The following is a 22582-nucleotide window of genomic DNA, read 5'->3' as shown; positions in this document are numbered from 1 at the left end:
ATGCTGCCAGACCTGCTGAGTTTTTCCAGGTAATTCTGTTTTTGTTCAGCACTCCCTCAGAACTGACCCTCTGACAGTGCAGCACTCCCTCAGTACTGACCCTCTGACAGTGCAGCACTCCCTCAGTACTGACCCCCTGACAGTGCAGCACTCCCTCAGTAATGAAACCAGGGATTGTCGACATGGACCATACAGCCAGAGACCTGTATTGGGAACTCTATCGCCTGATTTTCAGCCTCTGAGTTAAGGGGGAGGAGACTAATCAGACGGAGCTAATGGAGAAGCTTCATGACTACAGCTGCCCAAATATGAGCTGATGGATCATCACCCGGTAAACGTTTTGCTGAGAGCCTAAAACATTCTCGATCTTCTCACTGATTACCCACTTCCTCATTTTGACTCACAGCGACACATCAATCCTTTCTCATTAAATACACAGAGGGAGCAGCACAGGAAGAGTTCATTCAGCCCAAGCAGAGCGTGTGGGCAGTTCCTCCCCAGGCGAGCAGTCGGACAGGTCCTGGGTAAGTAACGGAACGATTGGAATTCACTTCCACGACCAACACTGTCCTTTGTTGATGTTGTGACTTTATAAAGACAGATTCCAATGATTGATGCCTTTGAAAGTTTTCTACTGATTATTGAGATCTGGGTGTGAGGCTCAAGTCTGTTGTACAGAACATCTTTCTAGCTCAAGGGATGAGGGAAGTGTAGAGACTTGAGCTTTGGTACATCCTGAGGTGGTGCAAGGTGCTATAGAAATGCAAACCCTACATAGTTTTTCTTTCTTAAAACATTGTAACTCTCTGCAGAGCACCTATCATCCCACAGAGAATTGTTATTCTGTGAAGACATTGTCTAAAAGCAGTTCTGATTTCTCGAGAGCTGTCGAACAAGAGGTGAGGACTCATTAACTTTTTTCTCTCTCACAGCTTGAGAATGAGAAGTGGATGGAATATCTGGGAGAGGACAATGATCGGGAAATCTTACTTCCTCCTGTCACTTCTCCAAGGTAATATCATCGTCAGCTCGGACAGATTGATGATGAATAGTCTTTGTAAAAGAACATTCTTATTGAGCAGTGATTGGGAGCCGATTCAGCAGTGAGCCAGTGTACAAATTCACACCAAGTCCCATTCACCCATCACCCCTGTGCTCACTGATATACACTGACTCCCTGTCTGACAGCAGAATTGTAGGAGAGCAGAGACCTCAGAAGGTTGTAGGAGCCGGAGGAGGTTACAGAGATAGGGAGGGGGGAGGGTTGATGATGGGGTAAGAAATCAGTGATGAGAATTTGAAATTTGAGTCATTGCTGGACTGGGAGCCAAGGTAGGTCAGCGAGTGAAGGGGAGCGATCGGCTGAATAGAGTAGCAGGGATAAAAACTGGGGGATGACGTCTATCCCGATGTTAGGACTCGTATAACAATGCCCTGAAATTTTGTGTCTTTTGCTGATTTTAGTCAGAATTTCTCATGAAGACAACATAGCAGCTCCTAGAATAGACAGGCTGTTCAGTGTCACACTTCCTGTCCATTCTCACCATGCTAGAAACTTCGATAAGGGAGAAAGATAACTGATAGAGGCAAAGCAGTCTGTGTGTAAAACTGTCAAATATTCTGAGTTATCATGATTGTCTCTGATCTGCTGCAGAGTTTATATTTCACAGAATCTTAGCACTTTGCAGCTCAGAGAGAGACCATTGACTCACTGCCTGAAAGGGCAGTGGAAGCAGATTCAACAGAACTTTCAGAAGGGGAACTGGATAAATACTTGAAGGGGACATTTTGCTGGGCTGTGGAGGAGAGAGCAGAGGTGAGAGTGGGACTTATTGGACAGATCTTTCAAAGTCCCAGCACAGGCTCGATGGGCCAAATGGCTTCCTTCTGTTCCGGATCATTCTACAATCTGATAAATAAAGCCCCACATCAATAACTCTTAAGGCTCCCGCTGCAGGGATGGATCTTTGAGAAGGAAAGGGAACAAAAGGTTTCTGGTATTATTTTCATATTTCTTGACAATGACATAAGTGTATAGATCTGTTGAATATTTAAATCTCTAAAGCATAGAGGTAATCTGCTGTTACGCCCAGATCTTGTGGTGTTAACCTTGTCTGGATGTGTCTTTAATTGCTCACATTGATCTGTGGGATTGTCATTCTTGGATGTTGTCCCTGGTTTAATTTGCATTTTGCCCTTGATGCAATTGGGGAGGCTTTAAACTAACATGGCAGGGGATGGGATCCCGAGAGGAGGTTCAGCAGAGGGAGATGCACAGCCAAAATTAGAAGAGAGAGCAAGTGACCCTGGAAGGCAGGGAAATTATTGGCCAGTTAAGGCACAAGATAGCGTGGCAGAGTTGGATTGTATTTATTTTAATATTAGGAGTCTGACAGACTTGCATTCTCCTTCAGGTGTAATGTTGCAGCTCCTTGAAACTGCCAATATTGTTGAAACTTTCTGCATATTTCAATGTTATGTCATGAACTGAGGTGATGTGGTAGTTTCTGATATTGGGACAGACCTAAATCCATTGCCTTTCAGCCGGACCGGACAATCCCGGCAGTGGGTGGGGCCAGAACATCCCACCCCTATGGGACATTTTCAGTTTATTTGATATGCCAGAGAGATCATTAAAGACAACAATCCACAATTTATTGGCAAGCCACGACAGGATATGTGTGAGAGGTGGAATATCGATCACCGCTCCTCGTCTCGCCGTGCACATCATCGCCATTCCCTGGTTTGTCTGTCACCACATGTATATGTTCCTGATGGGATAGCGGATAGTCATTCTTATTGCTTGAATTTTCCCCACTGTGTAGGTTCTGTTTGGATCAGCGCACGGCTCTTTGTAGCTGCATCAGCCTTTGCTCTAGTGCCCTGCCGCTGTCAATGGCCCTTTCTGCCACAAGCCTTGCAGGATTGGTGGAAAGCTGGGCATTTCCTTGGTGCCTGCAGAAGGCCACACCTTCCACACGTCTCACTAGATTTGGATGTTCTAGTGAGTGTGTCAACAATTGATGTTGTACTGAGGACCTGTAAGCTTCGTTGACCTGCGAGGATCACTTCGTATTTATGTCCATCCTTGAGTAGCTCTTCAATGCCAAAGGTGTTGGTCTTATCTAGCAGATCTTTCTGGAATGTTTCCATGGGAGTGGGTGCAATCACCAACTCAACAACTCTGTCTGCAAACTCTGTGGTTGAAATCACACTGCGTACCCTTTTCTCTACATCGGCTGATGAAGTGGTCTATGGATCGTGTAGGCTGATGAAATGACATGAACTTTAATTGATGAATATGGATTTTAACCTGATTCTGAAGCTGTCTTCCACTGTCATCCGTATCTTTTGGGGATCCTTTCGCTCTTCTGCTTTTAATCCTGATGTGTTCAGCCTGTGTAGACCTTCATTCCCAATCGCAAGGTGAATTTTTATGGCTTGCTCGTCTGGGTCAGTCACACCTGAATCAGGAAACCAGAGCTCTGCATGCTGTTTAAACATTCTGAATTCAGATAGTCGGTCAGCTACATCCCAGTTCAAACTGGTGAATTTAGTGGACATTCTGACAATATTCCTTTGATCTTCCTTCTCCTACAGGACCTGGGATGAGTGTCGCTTTAGCCCCTTTTGTGTGCTTTTCCGAAGCCCCGCCCACGAAGATGGGTTGTGGTAGGAACACACCACGGAGTAATGGAGTCTTTGTTTTTTATTCAATTTGCTGTTCAGCAATCTCGAAGCCGCCCGTTATAATCACTAACTTCTCTGGCCTGATTTTTATAATGGTTTTTGTGTGTTTGACTCTCCCTCACTCACTATCGATCCAGCCCACACCCTGGTCACTCGCCTTCCCTGACTGAGCTAACCCGCTGCTGATCCTGGTGATACATGCTGTCCCACTCACTGACCGTGTACTGTAATCTCACCACGAGGGATCCGCCTGCTCCCCAGCTCTTTACTTGAGCTCTTTCCCATCAATGTGTCTTCAAATGTTTCCTGAGCAGTCAGTACACTGCGATTTCAACCCTCTCTGATGCTGTGTCTCTGTTGTGGTCTGACCAAAGCTTCGAGGGTCATCTCATGTCATGTAGCTCGATCTAAGGCTGTTCACCACGTCATACCTGTACTGAATCTTCCTGCCAGAATGTTTGGCCACCGCTGATCACCATGTTGTGTTTTTATAATGATATAAAGGCACCAGCCACTGATACGGAATTGGGTAAATACATTGTGGGTTCATTTATTTAGAATAGGGTCATGAGAACAGATATATAAGGATAGAAAGCTGGGAGACACCTGCAGCCAAACTGTGTGTGCTGTGTTCTGCTCACAGGCCAAAGTGAAACTTGGACTGGATGGTGTTATCATCCCAGCTGATGTTACTACTGGACAAGTCAGATCCCAGGGTGGAGCTCAGCTTGATAGGTCCTAACTTTTATTTTTTATTTAGGAATGTGGAGTGCGGCTACTGAACAGAGTCACAGGAGTCATCTGATGAACTTCTAACAAAAGAATAAAACATTTATTAAACTAGGAAAGACAAACTATATGACATTACTCCTTCACCCAGACCTATACATTTACAGATTCATAAGTAGAACGCAAGTTACAATAGCTATCTTATATTCTCATGTTCACACTAAGTACACAGCCGATGTAAACCAATAGATGACCTGTGGTTAGTGACACCACATTCTAAAAGCAATTGACAGAAGCCACTTGGAACAAATGCTGTGGCTCCCTCCTCATCTGACCCCAGAGAGTCTCCTTCCCATGTTGCTGCCCCCTGGATCGCCACGTGCATTCAGCCTTCCTTCCACGCCCTGTCTCTCCAATGCTCAGCCGTGTCAATGGCACACCAGGATTCACATGGCCGTAGTAATGAGTCACCAACCTGTGGTGTCTCCTAGGATCTTCTGGCTTCTCGCAAGCCTATTTTGCTTTAGGCCTGTGTCCTGCTGCTTTCTTCCTTTATGCTTGAAGCCTTCTTCTGCTCCTCACTCTTAACTTCACTTAACAGGGCCTTTTCCAGATTTGACCAGAAGGTCTTCTTGGGCCCTTTCTCCTGTTCCACTCGATGGTTTTGGCTTCTTCTTTACTTTGGGACTGACTATCTGTCCCGCTCCTTTGCTGCTTCTCCTGGCAACTCCTTTCAACAGAACTGAAAGTACTTTTCTGTTTTTCTCTGTCTCTGTGGGTCATTCCCTCTGTATCACTGTTGCTAGGCAACAGAACAGTTTCTTCTACCTTCTGTTTGATTTGACTTTCTTTCAAGAATCATAAAAACTCATTAGATCGGTGACTTCATTTAAAGTGAAACCAAAACTCAAGTACCCCCTTTTCTAAACAACCAAATACAGAAATACAAACTAAACTTGAACTTACAGATATACCTTATGCCTAACGCAAACAAATACACATAGAAATTCCTTAAGCCAACCCCAGTTCCTAAAAATCACATGACACACTTCCCCTCGAGTGATGTCATGCTGCCATCCCTGAAAGGCATATTACAACAGTGTTATCACTTGGCAGGTGATGTGTGCCAGGCAGACCAAGTCCACAAGAGAAACTTGGTCACACGATCATAATGATTTTTGATTTTTTTATTTATTATGAGATGTGTGCACTGAATTCAGAAGCCACAAGTCCACCAACACCTTTAGAGATTTAAAAAAATAAATTAAAATATTTGCCATCAAAATAAAAGATTTCAAGCACATACATAATACTACAATGACTGTTATAATAACTCCTAAAATTCCTAATTAACCTGAGTCCCAGTTACACTCCCTTTAAGGCAACAGACCAAAAATAGATGTTAGATTTAGAACAAACTTAGTAAGTTAACCCAATGCCCTGGACAGTGGAATTCCAAAAGGAATTTCCTCAACTTCAGTTCTGTTGGATAGCAGGTTTGTGCACAAACAGGGACCAGAGGAACATGAACCAGTGTAGAATGACCTTGTCAACTCCTGTGTCCAGGATTCTCTTCCATCCATTGTGAAACCTTGGGAAGATCATTGTGCGTCCTGTAGATGGTCCGCACTGCAGCCACTGTGCCCCAGTGATGGAGGGAGTGGATATCGAGTCTAGTGAATCAACAAAACATCCAAAGTTAAATATTGATATTTCTCTCCCCAGTTGGACTGTCACAAGAGTGGAAAGGTGACACTCCACGAGAGGTGACAGCGCAGGAAGGTTCGTGTGTACAGATTCCATGTAATTACAGTTATCCAGCACGTTTAGTAGGGAGAACACGTGTCAGAATCTGGTATCTGGAATGGTACACATGGAAAATATGTTCAAGTTGGACCATAGCCTTTCACTCTAAGGATCACAATCACGAGTTACCACGGTTCCACAATCGGACCCGGCTGTCTGGAGACCTAAAAGATGGCGACTGTTCCCTGATTATAAACAACATCAGACAGGAAGATGCAGGATATTATTATTTCAGAATAGAATTTGACAATGGTCCGAGCCATAACTATTGCCCTGTAACCCAGCTTCACGTTTCTGGTAAGTGCTGTGTTATAATTACTCAACAATTCACATTCAACACTCAATGGGAAATAATAGTGTTTGATTTGCTTGTTTTTTGGCCGTGTTAACCAGCGTCACAATTTTTAATGATTTGTCTATTTCTGCTCCCAGATCCATGAGCTTATTGTGTGGGATTGAATCCACATCATAGCTGTAACGTAAACCGAGCTGAGGCGTGATGGCACCTCCCCGCTGAGTGAAGTGTCTCCTACCCACTACACCTTCCACCCTTCACACTGTCCGTGTAAACCCCCGTCCCATCTCCAGCCTCTCTTTCCTCCTCCAAAGTCCTTGAACGTGTTTCCATCTCCCGAATCCGTTCCCATCTTTCCCGGAACTCCATGTTTGAATCCCTCCAATCAGGTTCCCACCCCAGCCACTGTGCTGAAACAGCTCTTATCAAGGTCACAAATGGCATCCTGTGTGACTGTGACAAAGGTAAACTTTCCCTCCCCGTCCTTCTCGATCTGTCTGCAGCCTTTGACACGCTCTACCACACCATCCTCCTCCAACACCTCTCCACTGTCGTCCAGCTGGGTGGGACTGCTCTCCCCTGGCTCCATTCTTATCCATCTCATCGTAGCCAGAGAATCACTTGCAATGGCTTTGCAGCATCATCTGAACAGTGTTAGTTTTCACCTGTCCACTGAGGATCCCCAGCTCTACCTCACCACCACCTCTCTCGACTCCTCCACTGCTGCTAAATTATCAGGCTGCTTATCCGACATCCAGTACTGGATGGGCAGAAATTCCCTCCAATTAAATATTGGAAAGACTGAAGCCATTGTCTTCATTCCCTGCTCCAAACTCTGTTCCCTCGCTACCAACTCCATTCCTCTCCCTGGCAGCTCTCTGAGATTGAAGCCAATCTGTTCACAGCTTTGTTGTCCCATTTGATCCTGAGATGAGCTTCCGGCCTCATATCTGCGCCCTCACTAACACCGTCTATTTCCACCTCCGTAACATCGCACGACTTCACCCTGACTCAGCTCATCTGCTGCTGAAACCCTCATCCACGCCTTCATTACCTCCAGACTCGACTGTTCCAACACACGCTCTACACTCCATAAACTTGAGGTCATCCAAAACTGCTGACCAGGTCCTTACTCACACCAAGTCCCATTCCCTTATCACCCGCTCTGCTCGATGACCGAGACTGGCTCCTGGTCAAGCAAAGTCTCAATGTCACAATTTTCATTTTGTTTCCTCACTTTCCCTGTAATCTCCTCTTCCTCTTCCAGTACCTACAACCCTCCCTATCTCTGTAACCTCTTCAAGTCTCTACCGCTTCCCTACATCTGTAAATTCATCCTGCCCAACAAACCTACCAATCTCTGCAACCGCCTCCAGCCACTACAAACCTCCCTATTTCTGTAACTTCCTCCTTCCCCTAAAAGCTTCCCTATCTCTGTAGCCTGTTCCAGTCCCGACAACTTTCCCTGCCTCTGTAACCTGCCCCAGTCACTGCAACCCTCCCTACCTCTGCAAACTCCTCCAGACCCTACACTCTCCCAATCTCTCTTAACTTTTCCAGCCCCTACAACCCTCCCTATCTCTGTAACTCCTCCAATCACTACAACCCTCCCTATCTCTGTAACTCCTCCAGTCTCTCCAACCCTCTGAGGTTTCTGCGCTCCTCCAATTCCAGCCTATTGACCATCCCCCGATCCCTTCACTCCAACATCGGCGGCCATGCCTTCAGATGCCTGGGGCCCGAGCTCTGTAATACCGTCCCTCAACCCCTCTCCATCCCTCTCTCTCACTCTCTCTATCTCTCTCTCTCTCTCTGTCATTATCCATTTCATCCACCTTTTAAGATTCTCCATAACACCGACCTTTTCTGGTCAGCGGCCGCTAATATCTCCACATGTGTCTGGGTGACATACTTTGTTTTATGATGCTCCTGTGTAGCACCTTGGGGTGATTTGTCATGTTAAAGTTGTTGTGTAAATATAAGTTGTTGCCCTTTGACCCTCGACCCCAGCTCGAGTCTTACTTTTGAGGGAATGTACAACCTCCTTAGATTTCTGTCCAAAATGTCATTTGATTATTTTTATTGAACCAATGCCAAGCCCCGATACCGAGCGAGAGCCTCCTCATTTGCTGAGTTTAAGCTGATGAGTCAGCCCCTTAGTCCGTAGAGGGGACTCTCCTCGGTAATGTGCAGCCTTGTTTGTGTCTCTCCACAAGCGCATGAGGGGTTTGTACAGAGGCTGCAGCGCTGGAGGGGGTCTGCACAGGGGTCCTGGCCTGTCATGAGCTGGTTTTAGCAAGGACCACTCTGGCCTTGGCAGCTGAAAGCCAGCCATTGGACAGAGGGGGCCTGTCACAAGGAGCCTGTTAGTCACTCCCCCCCGTGTCTCCTGTGCTCGGATCCAGACCATGTTGGCTGGTGGATCTGGCTCAGGAAGGGTCCTCCCCATGGGACCCCCAGATGGAAGGTGGGTCGAGCGGGTCATTCACTTGCATGTTTATTCTGCAGCTTTAATATTTTAAGAAGGTAAGAATGTAGGAACATAAGAAATAGGAACAGGAGCAGGCCATTCGGCCCCTCGAGCCTGCTCTCACTGATCTGGTTGTGACCGTAACTCCATTTTCCTGCCTGTCCCCCAAACCCTTGACTCCCTTGTCGATCAAAAACCTGCCTCACTCAGCCTTGAGTCTATTCAATGGCCCAGCCTCCACTGCTCTCTGGGGAAGAGAATTCCACAGGGTAGCCCCCCTCTGAGAGAGGAAATTCCTCCTCATCTCAGTCTTAAATGGGAGAGCCCTCATTCCCAAACTGTGCTCCCTGGTTCTAGATTCCCCCACGAGGGGGAAACATCCTCCCAGCATCCACCCTGTCAAGCCCCCTCAGAATCGGATATGTTTCAATAAGGTCACCCCTCATTCTTCTAAACTCCAATGGATACAGGCCAAACCTGCTCAACATTTCCTCACAGGACAAACCCTTTAATCCCAGGAATCAGCCCAGTGAAGATTCTCTGAACTGCCTGTACACAATGATCCTGTTACAATCTCAACAACACCCTGTGGAGCTGTTGCAAGACTTCCCTCCTTTTATACTCCATCCCTTTGCAATAAAGGCCAACATTCCACTTGCCTTCCTCATTCTGTGGTATTCCTGAATACTGACTTTCTGTGATTCATGTACAAGGACACCCAGATCCCTCTGTACTGCATTCTGCAGCCTCTCTCCATTTAAATAATATTCTGTTTTTCTATTCTTCCTGCCAAAATAATTTGTTGCCATTCTCCTCAGTATTGACCATCCCCCCAATTAAGCCTCATCTGTAAATATCGGGTTCAGTGGATCCACAAACCATCTAGAGTTAAATATTGATATTTCTCTCCCCAGCTGAACCCTCACAAGAGTGGAAAGGTAACACTCCACGAGAGGTGACAGCGCAGGAAGGTTCGTGTGTACAGATTCCATGTCATTACAGTTATCCATCGTGTCTGGAAAACCAACCACGAGGTGGAGTCTGGTTTAATAACGGGAAAGCGGGAACATCTTCTATAGCCTTTCACTCCAAGGATCACAATCGCGAGTTACCACGGTTCCACAATCGGACCCGGCTGTCTGGAGTCCTGAAAGATAGTGATTGTTCCCTGATTATAAACAACATCAGACGGGAAGATGCAGGACCTTATTTTTTCAGAATAGAATTTGACAGCAGTAATAGTTACAGCTACTATCCTGTAACCCAGCTTCACGTTTCTGGTAAGTGCTGTGTTATAATTACTCAACAATTCACATTCAACACTCAATGGGAAATAATAGTGTTTGATTTGCTTGTTTCTTGGCCGTGTTAACCAGCTATTTTTAATGATTTGTCTATTTCTGCTCCCAGATCCATGAGCTTATTGTGTGTCATTGAATCCACATCATAGCTGTAACGTAAACCGAGCTGAGGGGTGATGACGCCTTCCCGCTGAGTGAAGTGTCTCCTCCCCACTACACCTTCCACCCCTCACACTGTCCGTGTAAACCCCCATCCCATCTCCAGCCTTTCTTTCCTCCTCCAAAGTCCTTGAACGTGTTTCCATCTCCCGAATCCGTTCCCATCTTTCCCGGAACTCCATGTTTGAATCCCTCCAATCAGGTTCCCACCCCAGCCACTGTGCTGAAACAGCTCTTATCAAGGTCACAAATGGCATCCTGTGTGACTGTGACAAAGGTAAACTTTCCCTCCTCCTCCTTCTCGATCTGTCTGCAGTCTTTGACACGCTCGACCACACCATCCTCCTCCAACACCTCTCCACTGTCGTCCAGCTGGGTGGGACTGCTCTCCCCTGGCTCCATTCTTATCCATCTCATCGTAGCCAGAGAATCACTTGCAATGGCTTTGCAGCATCATCTGAACAGTGTTAGTTTTCACCTGTCCACTGAGGATCCCCAGCTCTACCTCACCACCACCTCTCTCGACTCCTCCACTGCTGCTAAATTATCAGGCTGCTTATCCGACATCCAGTACTGGATGGGCAGAAATTCCCTCCAATTAAATATTGGAAAGACTGAAGCCATTGTCTTCATTCCCTGCTCCAAACTCTGTTCCCTCGCTACCAACTCCATTCCTCTCCCTGGCAGCTCTCTGAGATTGAAGCCAATCTGTTCACAGCTTTGTTGTCCCATTTGATCCTGAGATGAGCTTCTGGCCACATATCTGCGCCCTCACTAACACCGTCTATTTCCACCTCCGTAACATCGCACGACTTCACCCTGTCTCATCTCATCTGCTGCTGAAACCCTCATCCACGCCTTCATTACCTCCAGACTCGACTGTTCCAACACACGCTCTATACTCCATAAACTTGAGGCCATCCAAAACTGCTGACCAGGTCCTTACTCACACCAAGTCCCATTCCCTTATCACCCGCTCTGCTCGATGACCGAAACTGGCTCCTGGTCAAGCAAAGTCTCAATGTCACAATTTTTGAATATTCTTCCTCCCCATTTCAGTTAACTTCACCTCTTCCTTCATCCACGGCATCCCTCCCTATCTCAGGAGCCTCCTGCAGTCCCTACAACCCTCCCTATCTCAGGAGCCTCCTCCAGTCCCTACAACCCTCCCTATCTCATGAGCCTCCTCCAGTCCCTACAACCCTCCCTATCTCTGCAATCTCCTCCAGACTCAGTTCCCCTCCCTATCTCTGTAACCTCCTCCATCCCTCCACAATCCTCCTTATCTCTGTAACCTCCTCCAGCCCCTAGAAAATTCCCTATCTGTGTAACCTCCTCATGCCCCAAAAACTCCCCCATCTCAATAAACTCCTCCAGTCCCTACAAACTTCCCTACCTCTGAAATCTCCACCAGCCTCACCAACCCTCCCTACCTATGCAAACCGTCCAGCCCGTACATATCTCCCCATTCCTGTAAACTCCCCCTGCCCCTGGAACCCTCTCTGCCCCTGCATCCTCCTCCAGTCGCCGCACCCTCCCTATCTCCATAACCTCCTCCAACCCCTACACCCCTCCCTAACTCTATAACCTCCTCCAACCCCTACACCCCTCCCTAACTCTATAACCTCCTCCAGCCCCTACAACCCTCCCATTCTCTATAACCTCCTCCAGCCCCTACAACCCTCCCTATCTCCATAACCTCCTCCAACCCCTACACCCCTCCCTAACTCTATAACCTCCTCCAACCTCTACACCCCTCCCTAACTCTATAATCTCCTCCAGCCCCTACAACCCTCCCATTCTCTATAACCTCCTCCAACCCCTACACCCCTCCCTAACTCTATAACCTCCTCCAACCCCTACAACCCTCCCTATCTCTATCACCTCCTCCAGCCCCTACAACCCTCCCATTCTCTATAACCTCCTCCAACCCCTACACCCCTCCCTAACTCTATAACCTCCTCCAACCCCTACAACCCTCCCTATGTCTATCACCTCCTCCAGGCCCTATAAGCCTCCCTATCTCTATAACCTCCTCCAACCCCTACAACCCTCCCTATCTTTATAACCTCCTCCAACCCTACAACCCTCCCTAACTCTATAACCTCCTCCAACCCCTACAACCCTCCCTATCTCTATCACCTCCTCCAGGCCCTACAAGCCTCCCTATCTCTATAATCTCCTCCAACCCCTACAACCCTCCCTATCTTTATACCCTCCTCCAACCCTACAACCCTCCCTATCTCTATAACCTCCTCCAACCCCTACAACCCTCCCTATCTCTATAACCTCCTCCAACCCCTACAACCCTCCCTATCTCTATAACCTCCTCCAACCCCTACAACCCTCCCTATCTCTATAACCTCCTCCAACCCCTACAACTCTCCCTATCTCTGTAACCTCCTCCAACCCATCAAAACCCTCCCTATCTCTATAACCTCCTCCAGCCCCTACAACCCTCAGAGATCTCTGCACTCCTCCAATTCCGGCCTCTTGAGCTTCCCCCGATTCCCATCGCTCTACTATTGGTGGCCGTGCCTTCAGCTGCCTGGGGCCCTGAGCTCTGGAATTAACTCCCTAAACCTCTCCCTCTCTCTCAATCTCTCTCTCTCACTCTCTCTCACTCTCGCTATCCCTTTTATCACTCTTTTAAAATTCTTCATAACACAACCACATAAGGAGGTAGGAATGTAGGAACATAAGAAATAGGAACAGGAGCAGGCCATTCGGCCCCTCGAGCCTGCTCTCACTGATCTGGTTGTGGCCTTAACTCCATTTTCCTGCCTGTCCCCCAAACCCTTGACTCCCTTGTCGATCAAAAACCTGCCTCACTCAGCCTTGAGTCTATTCAATGGCCCAGCCTCCACTGCTCTCTGGGGAAGAGAATTCCACAGGGTAGCACCCCTCTGAGAGAGGAAATTCCTCCTCATCTCAGTCTTAAATGGGAGAGCCCTCATTCCCAAACTGTGCTCCCTGGTTCTAGATTCCCCCACGAGGGGGAAACATCCTCCCAGCATCCACCCTGTCAAGCCCCCTCGGAATCGGATATGTTTCAATAAGGTCACCCCTCATTCTTCTAAACTCCAATGGATACAGGCCCAACCTGCTCAACATTTCCTCACAGGACAAACCCTTTAATCCCAGGAATCAGCCCAGTGAAGCTTCTCTGAACTGCCTGTACACAATGATCCTGTTACAATCTCACCAACACCCTGTGCAGAAGATGCAAGACTTCCCTCCTTTTATACTCCATCCCTTTGCAATAAAGGCCAACATTCCACTTGCCTTCCTCATTCCGTGGTGTTCCTGAATGCTGACTATCTGTGATTCATGTACAAGGACACCCAGATCCCTCTGTACTGCATTCTGCAGACTGTCTCCATTTAAATAATATTCTGTTTTTCTATTCTTCCTGCCAAAATAATTTGTTGCACTCCTCCTCAGTATTGACCATCCCCCCAATTAAGCCTCATCTGTCAATCTCAGGTTCAGTGGATCCACAAACCATCCAGAGTTAAATATTGAGATTTCTCTCCCCAGCTGAACCCTCACAAGAGTGGAAAGGTGACACTCCATGAGAGGTGACAGCACAGGAAGGTTCGTGTGTACAGATTCCATGTCATTATAGTTATCCATCGTGTCTGGAAAACCAACCGCGAGGTGGAGTCTGGTTTAATAACGAGAAACAGATTCCCTGGGCTCCCATAGCCTTTCACTCCAAGGATCACAATCACGAGTTACCACGGTTCCACCATCGGACCCGGCTGTCTGGAGACCTGAAAGATGGTGACTGTTCCCTGATTATAAACAACATCAGACGGGAAGATGCAGGACCTTATTTTTTCAGAATAGAATTTGACAATGGTCCGAGCCATAACTATTACCCTGTAACCCAGCTTCACGTTTCTGGTAAGTGCTGTGTTATAATTACTCAACAATTCACGTTCAACACTCAATGGGAAATAACACAATCTGTGATGTTTACATATTAACACAAAACACAACTTATTGTAACACACTGTCTGATTCTCAATAACCTGGTGATAGCTTCCAGTTCAGTCCTAAAGCAACCTCTAATACTCACTTTAATATCAATGATTAAATGTATTGACTGTGTCCATCAATGTTATCAGGTTATCCACTCCCATTGATCTCTCTTATTCTGTCCAGAAGTCTGACATTTCGACAGAAGAAATATTCACATTTCTATAGAGCCTTTCACCACCTCAGCAATTACAAAATCACTTTACAGCCAATGAGCTGATTCCTGAATTGTAGTTACTGTTATAATGTGGGAAACGCAGCAGCCAATTTGCACACAGCAGGCTCCCACAAATTGCAAAGTAATAAATGGCCCATATCGCTGAGTGAATGATGGGGTATTGCACTGCAAACTCTGGTCTGCTCCACCACCCGCACCCACTATTATCAGTTCAAGTGTCTCGGAGTGAACGTGTATTAAGCTGAGAGACAGAAACACCAAAGTCTCAAAGCAGGAAATTCTCTCCTGATCATTGTAATCTCTCAGATCTGATATCATCCTTGTAAAAGTGCTTTCTCTTGTGGGACTGTGGTTTCTATTTGAACTGATGCTTCACGTTATATTTCTCTAAAAGGATCCATTCTCTGTCTGTTAGATTTCACAGATAAACCCACGATATTCCCTGCTGAAATTATTGCAGGAAAGCGTGTGGATGTAAGCTGCACCCTCAACACAACGTGCAATGGAACAGCAGCACCTGTCTTAACCTGGGACACTCCCACTGACGTACCTGGATCAGTCTCAAACACTGTAACTCAGCATGGTATCACTCTGACCTATACTTCTGTTCTGACCCTAATCCCATTACTCAAACACCACGGACACAATCTCAGCTGCAGAGTGAGATATCCATCTGTTTCATCGGAGCGGACCCTCGTACTAACTGTGCAAGGTAAGTACCGACGCCCTTCATTCTACATCAGCATTCCCTCAGCACTTACCCTCTGACAGTGCAGCCTGTTCTCAGTATCCACATTCTCAGACCTCTCAAAGTGCTTCACAGTCGATAGAATTTAACTGATCTTTAATTGATTATTGCTGAATGAAGAGACAAGCTGTCTAAACTTTACAGCTCGCACACATTACTCTCCATGGCAACACCTCCTCCAATCAGAGACCACTTGCCAATCAATCAGCACTCTCTTCCCATTAAATATAAATTGTTGTTCACTTCCTGTTGGTAAACCTGTGATTTGTCATGTTGAGTCCTGCCCTGACATCTGAATATCACAATGAACAGAACAAGTTCCAACAATGAGCTGTGGTTGGTGATTCCTCACATTACATCCAGGGACACTGGAGACTATCAGTGTGAGCCAGAGAATGAACATGGAGCAGTGGAGGGTTTCATAAACATCACTGTGGAACGTGAGTGTACACAGACTTCAACAGCTCTCTCAGATTCAAACACTACACAAACACACACAATTATACAAACCTAAATAGACACCCGCAGACACACAATCCCACATGTATGAGCACACAAAAGGACACTCTCACAAACAAACACACTCGCACATTCTCCCTCGGGGGTTACCTGACCTCCCTCAGTGCTACACCGGAGAGTTGACATGGATTCTGTGAATTGTGTTCCCTTTCAAGTTTATGGAAGAACATGGAAATTGCAAAGTCTATTACAGACACTCAGATGCACAGAGATTCTCACAGATACTCTCTGCCTCTCTAACTCTCTATCCTCCTTTAAAAAGCTTCCTGAAACCTGAACCTTTGACCAGTCACCTGTCCCAACTCCTCCTTCTGTGATTCTGTGTGAAATGTTGTTTGAGTATCTGACAATAAGAGAAAGATGGAGAGGTTTACGAAGTTGGTGAAAAGCTTACATCATGTTCTCACCTTTCCAGAGCCAATTTTGCACATGATGTCCAATGTCCTTGTTCATAATGGGGATTGCCTATGTAAACGTCACACTGTAGTTACACTCTCCCACCAGTGGTGGCACTGTCGCACTTAACCCTTGCATCTCCCTGCTTTTCAAGCAATTTCTCTTCCCAATTTGCTACTACTCACCTCAACCACTCCCTGTGGGAGTGAGTTCCACATTCTCCCTCTCTCTGGGTAAAGATTGGAACTGTTTATTAAGCGGGGCGTGTAAGTCCGTGGGGGAGTCCATCTCAATCCTGCCCGATTCACACACGCATCCGAGATGGATTTCTACCCGGCGCTAAACGTTTCCAGAATTTTCTACAGCACAATCCTGTACACAGCGATGGAGAGAAACATTGGACAAGGAGTCAAACAGCACAATGATCCATTCTCACCAATGTTCCACGCTAAGGGGAAAGTTCAGATTGTCCACTCTTAGAGTGTTTACAATGAAAACATTCATTCCACATTGAATCCCAGTGGATGGGTCAATAGTACAGCAAATGTTGCAGTGATATGAAGCTTGATTGTTCAGCCAGAGTGAGAGATTGAAAGCGGAGAGTCAGTGATGATTTCTTTCTGTGTGTTCTCTAGACAGTGGAGGAGAGATTCTGCACGTGATCCAGATCCTGGGAATACGAGCTGTGATATTCCTTGTGGCTGTGGTTATCACTATCGCTGGAGTCTGTGTCTGGGAGGGACAAACAGTGAAAGGAAGTCGACAGACTGTTTGAAGCTTTGTACAGCAACAATCTGGTCATTCAGTGCGGACAAATAACGTGCGATGTTGGGTTAAGTTGTAATGAAACTGGTCAGTGTCCTGGTTAGAATCAACTTCGTATCAGAGAGGCATTCCAGCACAGTGGGAGCCCATTCAGCCCATTGAGTCCATGCTGTCTCTCTGTAGATTAATCCACTCAGTCCCATTCTTCCTGCTCTATCCCCGTAACCCTGCAAGTTTATTTCCCCTCAAGTGTCCGTCCAATTTCCTTTTGAAATCGTTCATCGTCTCTACTTCCACCATCCTCGTAAGCAGTGAGTTCCAGCTCATTACCACTCGCTGTGTAAAAAAGTTCCTCCTCACATCCCCCCACTGCCCAAAACCTTCAATCTGTGTCCCCCAGTCCTTGTACCATCAGCTAATGGCGACAGCTTCTCTTTGTCTACCTTATCTAAACCCGTCATCATCTTGTACACCTCGATCAGATCCCCCCTCAATCTCCTTTGCTCCAAGGAGAACAATCCCAGCTTCTCCAACCCAACCTTGTAGGTAAAATCCCTCATCCCTGGACCCATTCTGCTCAATCTCCTCCCCACCCTCTCAAGGACCCTCACTACCTTCCCAAAGTGAGGAGACCAGAACTGGACACAATACTCTAGTTGTGACCTAACCAGAGCTTTATAAATGTTCAGCATAACCTCCCTGTGTTTGTACTCAATCCCTCAATTTATGAAAAGCTTATTCTTTCAATCAGCACAAACAGCAATTTCCAAGCGGACTCCCATCAGCAGACAGAGTGCAATGAAACATCGGCATGCCTGCTTCTTAATGTACGGAGAGAAACCTGGAACGAGAGATTCTCCTTCTTCTCCTCAGCAAGCTGAAACTTTTCCTTATACCTGGTGCTCCCCACTCCTGCTGTGTGGACACATCATAACCACGGCATTGTCTGGCTGTGTGCAGCCAACATGGTCGAATATGAATGAACAGAAATGTGACGTTGCTAAACTCTGTTCTCTGATTGGAATATGCTTTCTGAATGCTGCACCTTTTTCATGCTGCGATAGATTGTAAGAAGCATTTGGGTTATGAATAAAATTACATTGATTAACACAAGTGATTAAAATGCTCAGGCTTTTCTGTAGATATTTATAGATTAAAATTCTTATTTTGCTGCAAAATTCTAGGCTCAAACACATTACTTGATGTTGTCACATTTTCCAATCAGATGAATTCCTGTGCCCATCTTTATAACAGAAATTTCCAATGTAAACATGTCACATTTTAGCTGCACACACTTGCCAGTGGGTGGTGAGATATGAAGGCTGCCTTGCTGCTGAGAAACAGCGAGAAGTATTCCTGTTGTGTGCATGAACTTCATGTGTGCATGAAACACAGGCATCAGATGCAATTTTGTGCAATTTGTACAATGTTCTTCAGACAGCGCAGCACTCCCTCAGTTCAGAAACTCTGACAGTGCAGCACTCCCTCAGTTCAGACCATCCGACAGTGCAGCACTCCCTCAGTGCAGAAACTCTGACACTGCAGCACTCCCTCAGTTCAGAAACTCTGACAGTGCAGCACTCCCTCAGTTCAAACCCTCCGACAGTGCAGCACTCCCTCAGTTCAGACCATCCGACAGTGCAGCACTCCCTCAGTTCAGACCCTCTGACAGTGCAGCACTCCCTCAGTTCAGACCCTCTGACAGTGCAGCACTCCCTCAGTACTGACCCTCTGACAGTGCAGCACTCCCTCAGTTCAGAAACTCTGACAGTGCAGCACTCCCTCAGTACTGACCCTCTGACAGTGCAGCACTCCCTCAGTTCAGAAGCTCTGACAGTGCAGCACTCCCTCAGTACTGACCCTCCGACAGTGCAGCACTCCCTCAGTACTGAACCTCCGACACTAAAGCCCTCCCTCAGTACTGACCCTCCAATAGTGCAACACTTCCACACTACTGACCCTCTGACAGTGCAGCACTCCCTCAGCACGGAGTGTTGACCTACATTATGGGACTGAATTCCGTGGAGTGAGACTCAGACCAGTGATTTAGGTAGGGTTGTGGGGGCTGGAGGAGGTTACAGAGATAGGGAGGGTTGTGGAGGCTGTAGGAGGTTACAGAGTTAGGGAGGGTTGTGGAGGCTGTAGGAGGTTACAGACATAGAGAGGGTTGTAAGGGCTGGAGGAGGTTACAGAGATAAGGAGAGTTGTAGAGGCTGTAGGAGGTTACAGAGATAGGGGGGGTTGTAGAGGCTGTAGGAGGTTACAGAGATAGGGAGGGATGTAGATGCTGGAGGAGGTTACAGAGATAGGGAGGGTTGTAGAGGCTGTAGGAGGTTACAGATTAAGGGAGGCTTGTAAGGGCTGGAGGAGGTTACAGAGATAGGGAAGGTTGTAGAGGCTGTAGGAGGTTACAGAGATAGGGAGGGTTGTAGAGACTGTAGGAGGTTACAGAGATGGGGGGGGTGTTGTGGGGGCTGGAGGAGGTTACAGACGTAGGGAGGGTTGTAGGGGCTGGAGGAGGTTACAGAGATAGGGCTGGTTGTAGAGGCTGGAGGAGGTTACAGGGATAGGGAGGGTTGTAGAGGCTGTAGGAGGTTACAGAGATAGGGAGGGTTGTAGGGGCTGGAGGAGGTTACAGAGATAGGGAGGGTTGTAGGGGCTGGAGGAGGATTCAGAGATATGGAGGGTTGTAAGGCCTGGTGGAGTTTACAGAGATAGGGAGTGGCTGAGGAGGGATTGAAAACAAGAATGAGAATTTCAGGGGAAATGACAGAAGGAAATTATGTTAAATTCATAGAGGGCGACAATATTAAAGGCACGAACATAATAATATCAAATTGCGGAAGAGACCAGTCTATCTGGGTGGTAGACGTAGGGTCATGTGCAAGAAACACCTCACCCAGAGGGACATCTCTTAGCTTACCTTCGACAAGGAGAAGAAGTGACTCAGCTGCAGAGAGAGCAGCAAAGTCAGAGTGAACAAGACAAGTCGCAATTTCATCTGGGAGTTTCCCATCTCTGCCTGTCTCTTCTGATCTTCTGGCTCTGCTTTGATGCTTTGGTTTGTAACTAGAGGAGTTACTGCTCTTTATACCTGAAACACTTGAAGAGGACAGCCGGGGGTGGGTATCTGTGTGGTATCACACCCATTTCTGGACATTGCAGTGTCGATGTTCCCTGTCCCACTGGCCTGGGACCAGCAGTAAGGTCACTGGGACATTGACTGTCTGGTTTCCGAGAACTATCAGTCCCTACACAACGACCTTCATCTTGTGCAAATATGTGTTCATATTGACGCAACACAACATAGCAAAAACATAGGGGCTGGTTCTTATGTCGGCAAATCAGGTGAAGCGCAGGCCCCCTAACCCCTTCCTCCTCTCATTGCTCCTCCTTCCTGACAGACACTTACTATTTTACAAATTGTGTGCGTTGCTTTTATTTTGGACAAGGGGTCTCGAGGGGGAACTGATTTACGCTGAGGTTTGGGGGTTAACAGCCAAGTCATGTGTTGATCGGTCAGTGTTTACCATGTGGAGACTGTCTGTCACCAGCTTTGTTAATGGTTTATCCAGGAACATTGAAGGGCATGAACGCTCTTGCTTTGTATGGAACAAGTCACCAACTGGGTTCAGACATCGACTCAGACTCACATCAACATAAACTGGCTTCTGACAGGTAAGTTTCTATTACATGAGGGTAGGAGGAGGCCATTTGGCCCCTCGAGCCTGCTCCAACATTCAATGAGATCATGGCTGATCTGCAAACTAGCCCCATATGCCTTTGTCCCATCTCCTTTAATACCTTTGGATAACAAAAATCTATCAATCTCACAGGTTTAAAATGAACAACTTGATTGTGCATCAGTTTCCGTTTGGGGAAGAGAGTTCCAAATTTCTCCCACCCTTTGTACTTCCTAATTTCACTCCTGAAAGGTTGGCCACTCCTTTTTAGGCTCTGTCCCCGAGTCCCAGACTCCCCCCAACCAGGGGAAATGGTTTCTCTTTATCGACCCCAATCTGTTCCCCTTAGTATCATGTAAACTCTCATCAAATCTCCTGCTTAACATTCCAACTTTCAGGGAATACAAGCCGAGTTTGTGTTTAATCTCTCCTTGTAATTTAACCCTTGGAGTCCCGGTCTCATTCCGGTAAATTGACACTGCTCTCCCTCCGAGGGCAATATATCCTTCCTAAGGTGTGGGGCCCAGAATGTCTCACAGTGACTCCAGGTGTGGTCTAGCCAGGGCTTTATGTAGACTGAAGCATGACCTCTGCCCCCTTATATTCTAATCTGTGAGATAGAAAGGGCAGAGTTCCAGAATTGTTGTGTTTATTCGACAACAGAATAACAGAGGAAGGTTTCCTCTCTGCCCTCTTCAGCCCCACTGGGAAGCTCAGGATGAGAAGGTTGGGCAGGGTCCCCTGTACTGGACACTCGCTGAATCTTCCAACGATAGTTCTGGGCTGGATTTCAAAATGCATAGACAAGGATTCAGTGTTCCATCACATTCTGCCTTTCTCTCTTTTCCTCTCGTTCTCTTTCTCTACCATCCTCTCTCTCTATCTATCTATCTTTCTCCTGATTCTCTCCTACTTCATCTCTATCACTTTCTTTCTACTTCTTTGTGTGTCTCTCTCTGTCTCTCTCTCTCACTCTTTCTTTCCTTGTCCTTATCTCTTTCAGTGACTCCCTCTATCTCTCTCTCTCTCTCTCTAAATGTGTCCCTCTCTAACAGTTTGGCCCAGTACTCTTATTTCCCTGTTTTACTAGTGCTCCAATTGAAGGTATACAAGACCAGATCAGACCAGAATGTTTATTTTCCATTGTTTACTGTGTTTTTTTCATTCTGGGTCTCTCTCGACTCTGTCTTTCCCTCTCTGTCCTTTTATTTCATTCTTTCATGCGATGTGGACATCGCTGCCTAGGCCAGGATTTATTGCCCAGCCCTTATTGCCCGTGTTCAGAGGCCACTTTTTAAAAGTCAACCACATTGCTGTGGGTCTGGAGTCACATGTAGGCCAGACCAGGTAAGGACAGCAGATTTCCCTCCCTAAAGGGCATTTGTGACCCAAATACAATAACCAGCAATGTTTTCCTGGTCATCACCGGACTTTTAATTCCAGGTTTTTATTGAATTCAAATTCCACCAACTGCTGTGGTGGGATTCTAACCAGGGTCCCAGGAGCATTACGCTGGGTGTCTGGATCACTGGTCCAGTGAAAAGACCATCAGACCAACACCTCCCCACTCTTCTCTTCCTCCATCTTTCACACTTGCTCTCTCTCTCTCACTCTCCTTCTCGCTTCCCCCGCTCTCAGTCTCTGTCTGTCTCTCAATCTCTCTATCGCTCTCTCTCTCCCGGTCGCTCTCTCTCTGACTGTCTCCCTCCCTATATCTGTAACCTCCTCTCTCTCTCCCTTTCCTCCAGCCCCTACAACCCTCTCTATATCTGTAAACTCGTCTCTCTCTCCCTTTGCTC

General features: G+C 46.8%; 1 protein-coding gene across 1 annotated transcript; it reads left to right on the top strand.

The window, feature by feature from the left end:
* Positions 1-944: 944 nt before the first annotated feature.
* Positions 945-17981, top strand: LOC121275127 (myeloid cell surface antigen CD33-like). Its single transcript, XM_041182544.1, has 6 exons — positions 945-1012; positions 6145-6215; positions 9976-10270; positions 15088-15384; positions 16971-17132; positions 17852-17981. Exons 1-5 carry the CDS (start codon positions 973-975, stop codon positions 17108-17110), a joined length of 843 nt encoding a protein of 280 aa, XP_041038478.1. The 5' UTR covers positions 945-972; the 3' UTR covers positions 17111-17132; positions 17852-17981.
* The last annotated feature ends 4601 nt before the right edge of the window (positions 17982-22582 follow it).

This window comes from Carcharodon carcharias, unplaced genomic scaffold (assembly GCF_017639515.1).
Source record: "Carcharodon carcharias isolate sCarCar2 unplaced genomic scaffold, sCarCar2.pri scaffold_1038_ctg1, whole genome shotgun sequence".
In the NCBI taxonomy this organism is placed as follows: domain Eukaryota; kingdom Metazoa; phylum Chordata; class Chondrichthyes; order Lamniformes; family Lamnidae; genus Carcharodon; species Carcharodon carcharias.
The sequence above is the reverse complement of the archived record's forward strand: the minus strand, read 5'-3'. Positions and strand labels throughout refer to the sequence as shown.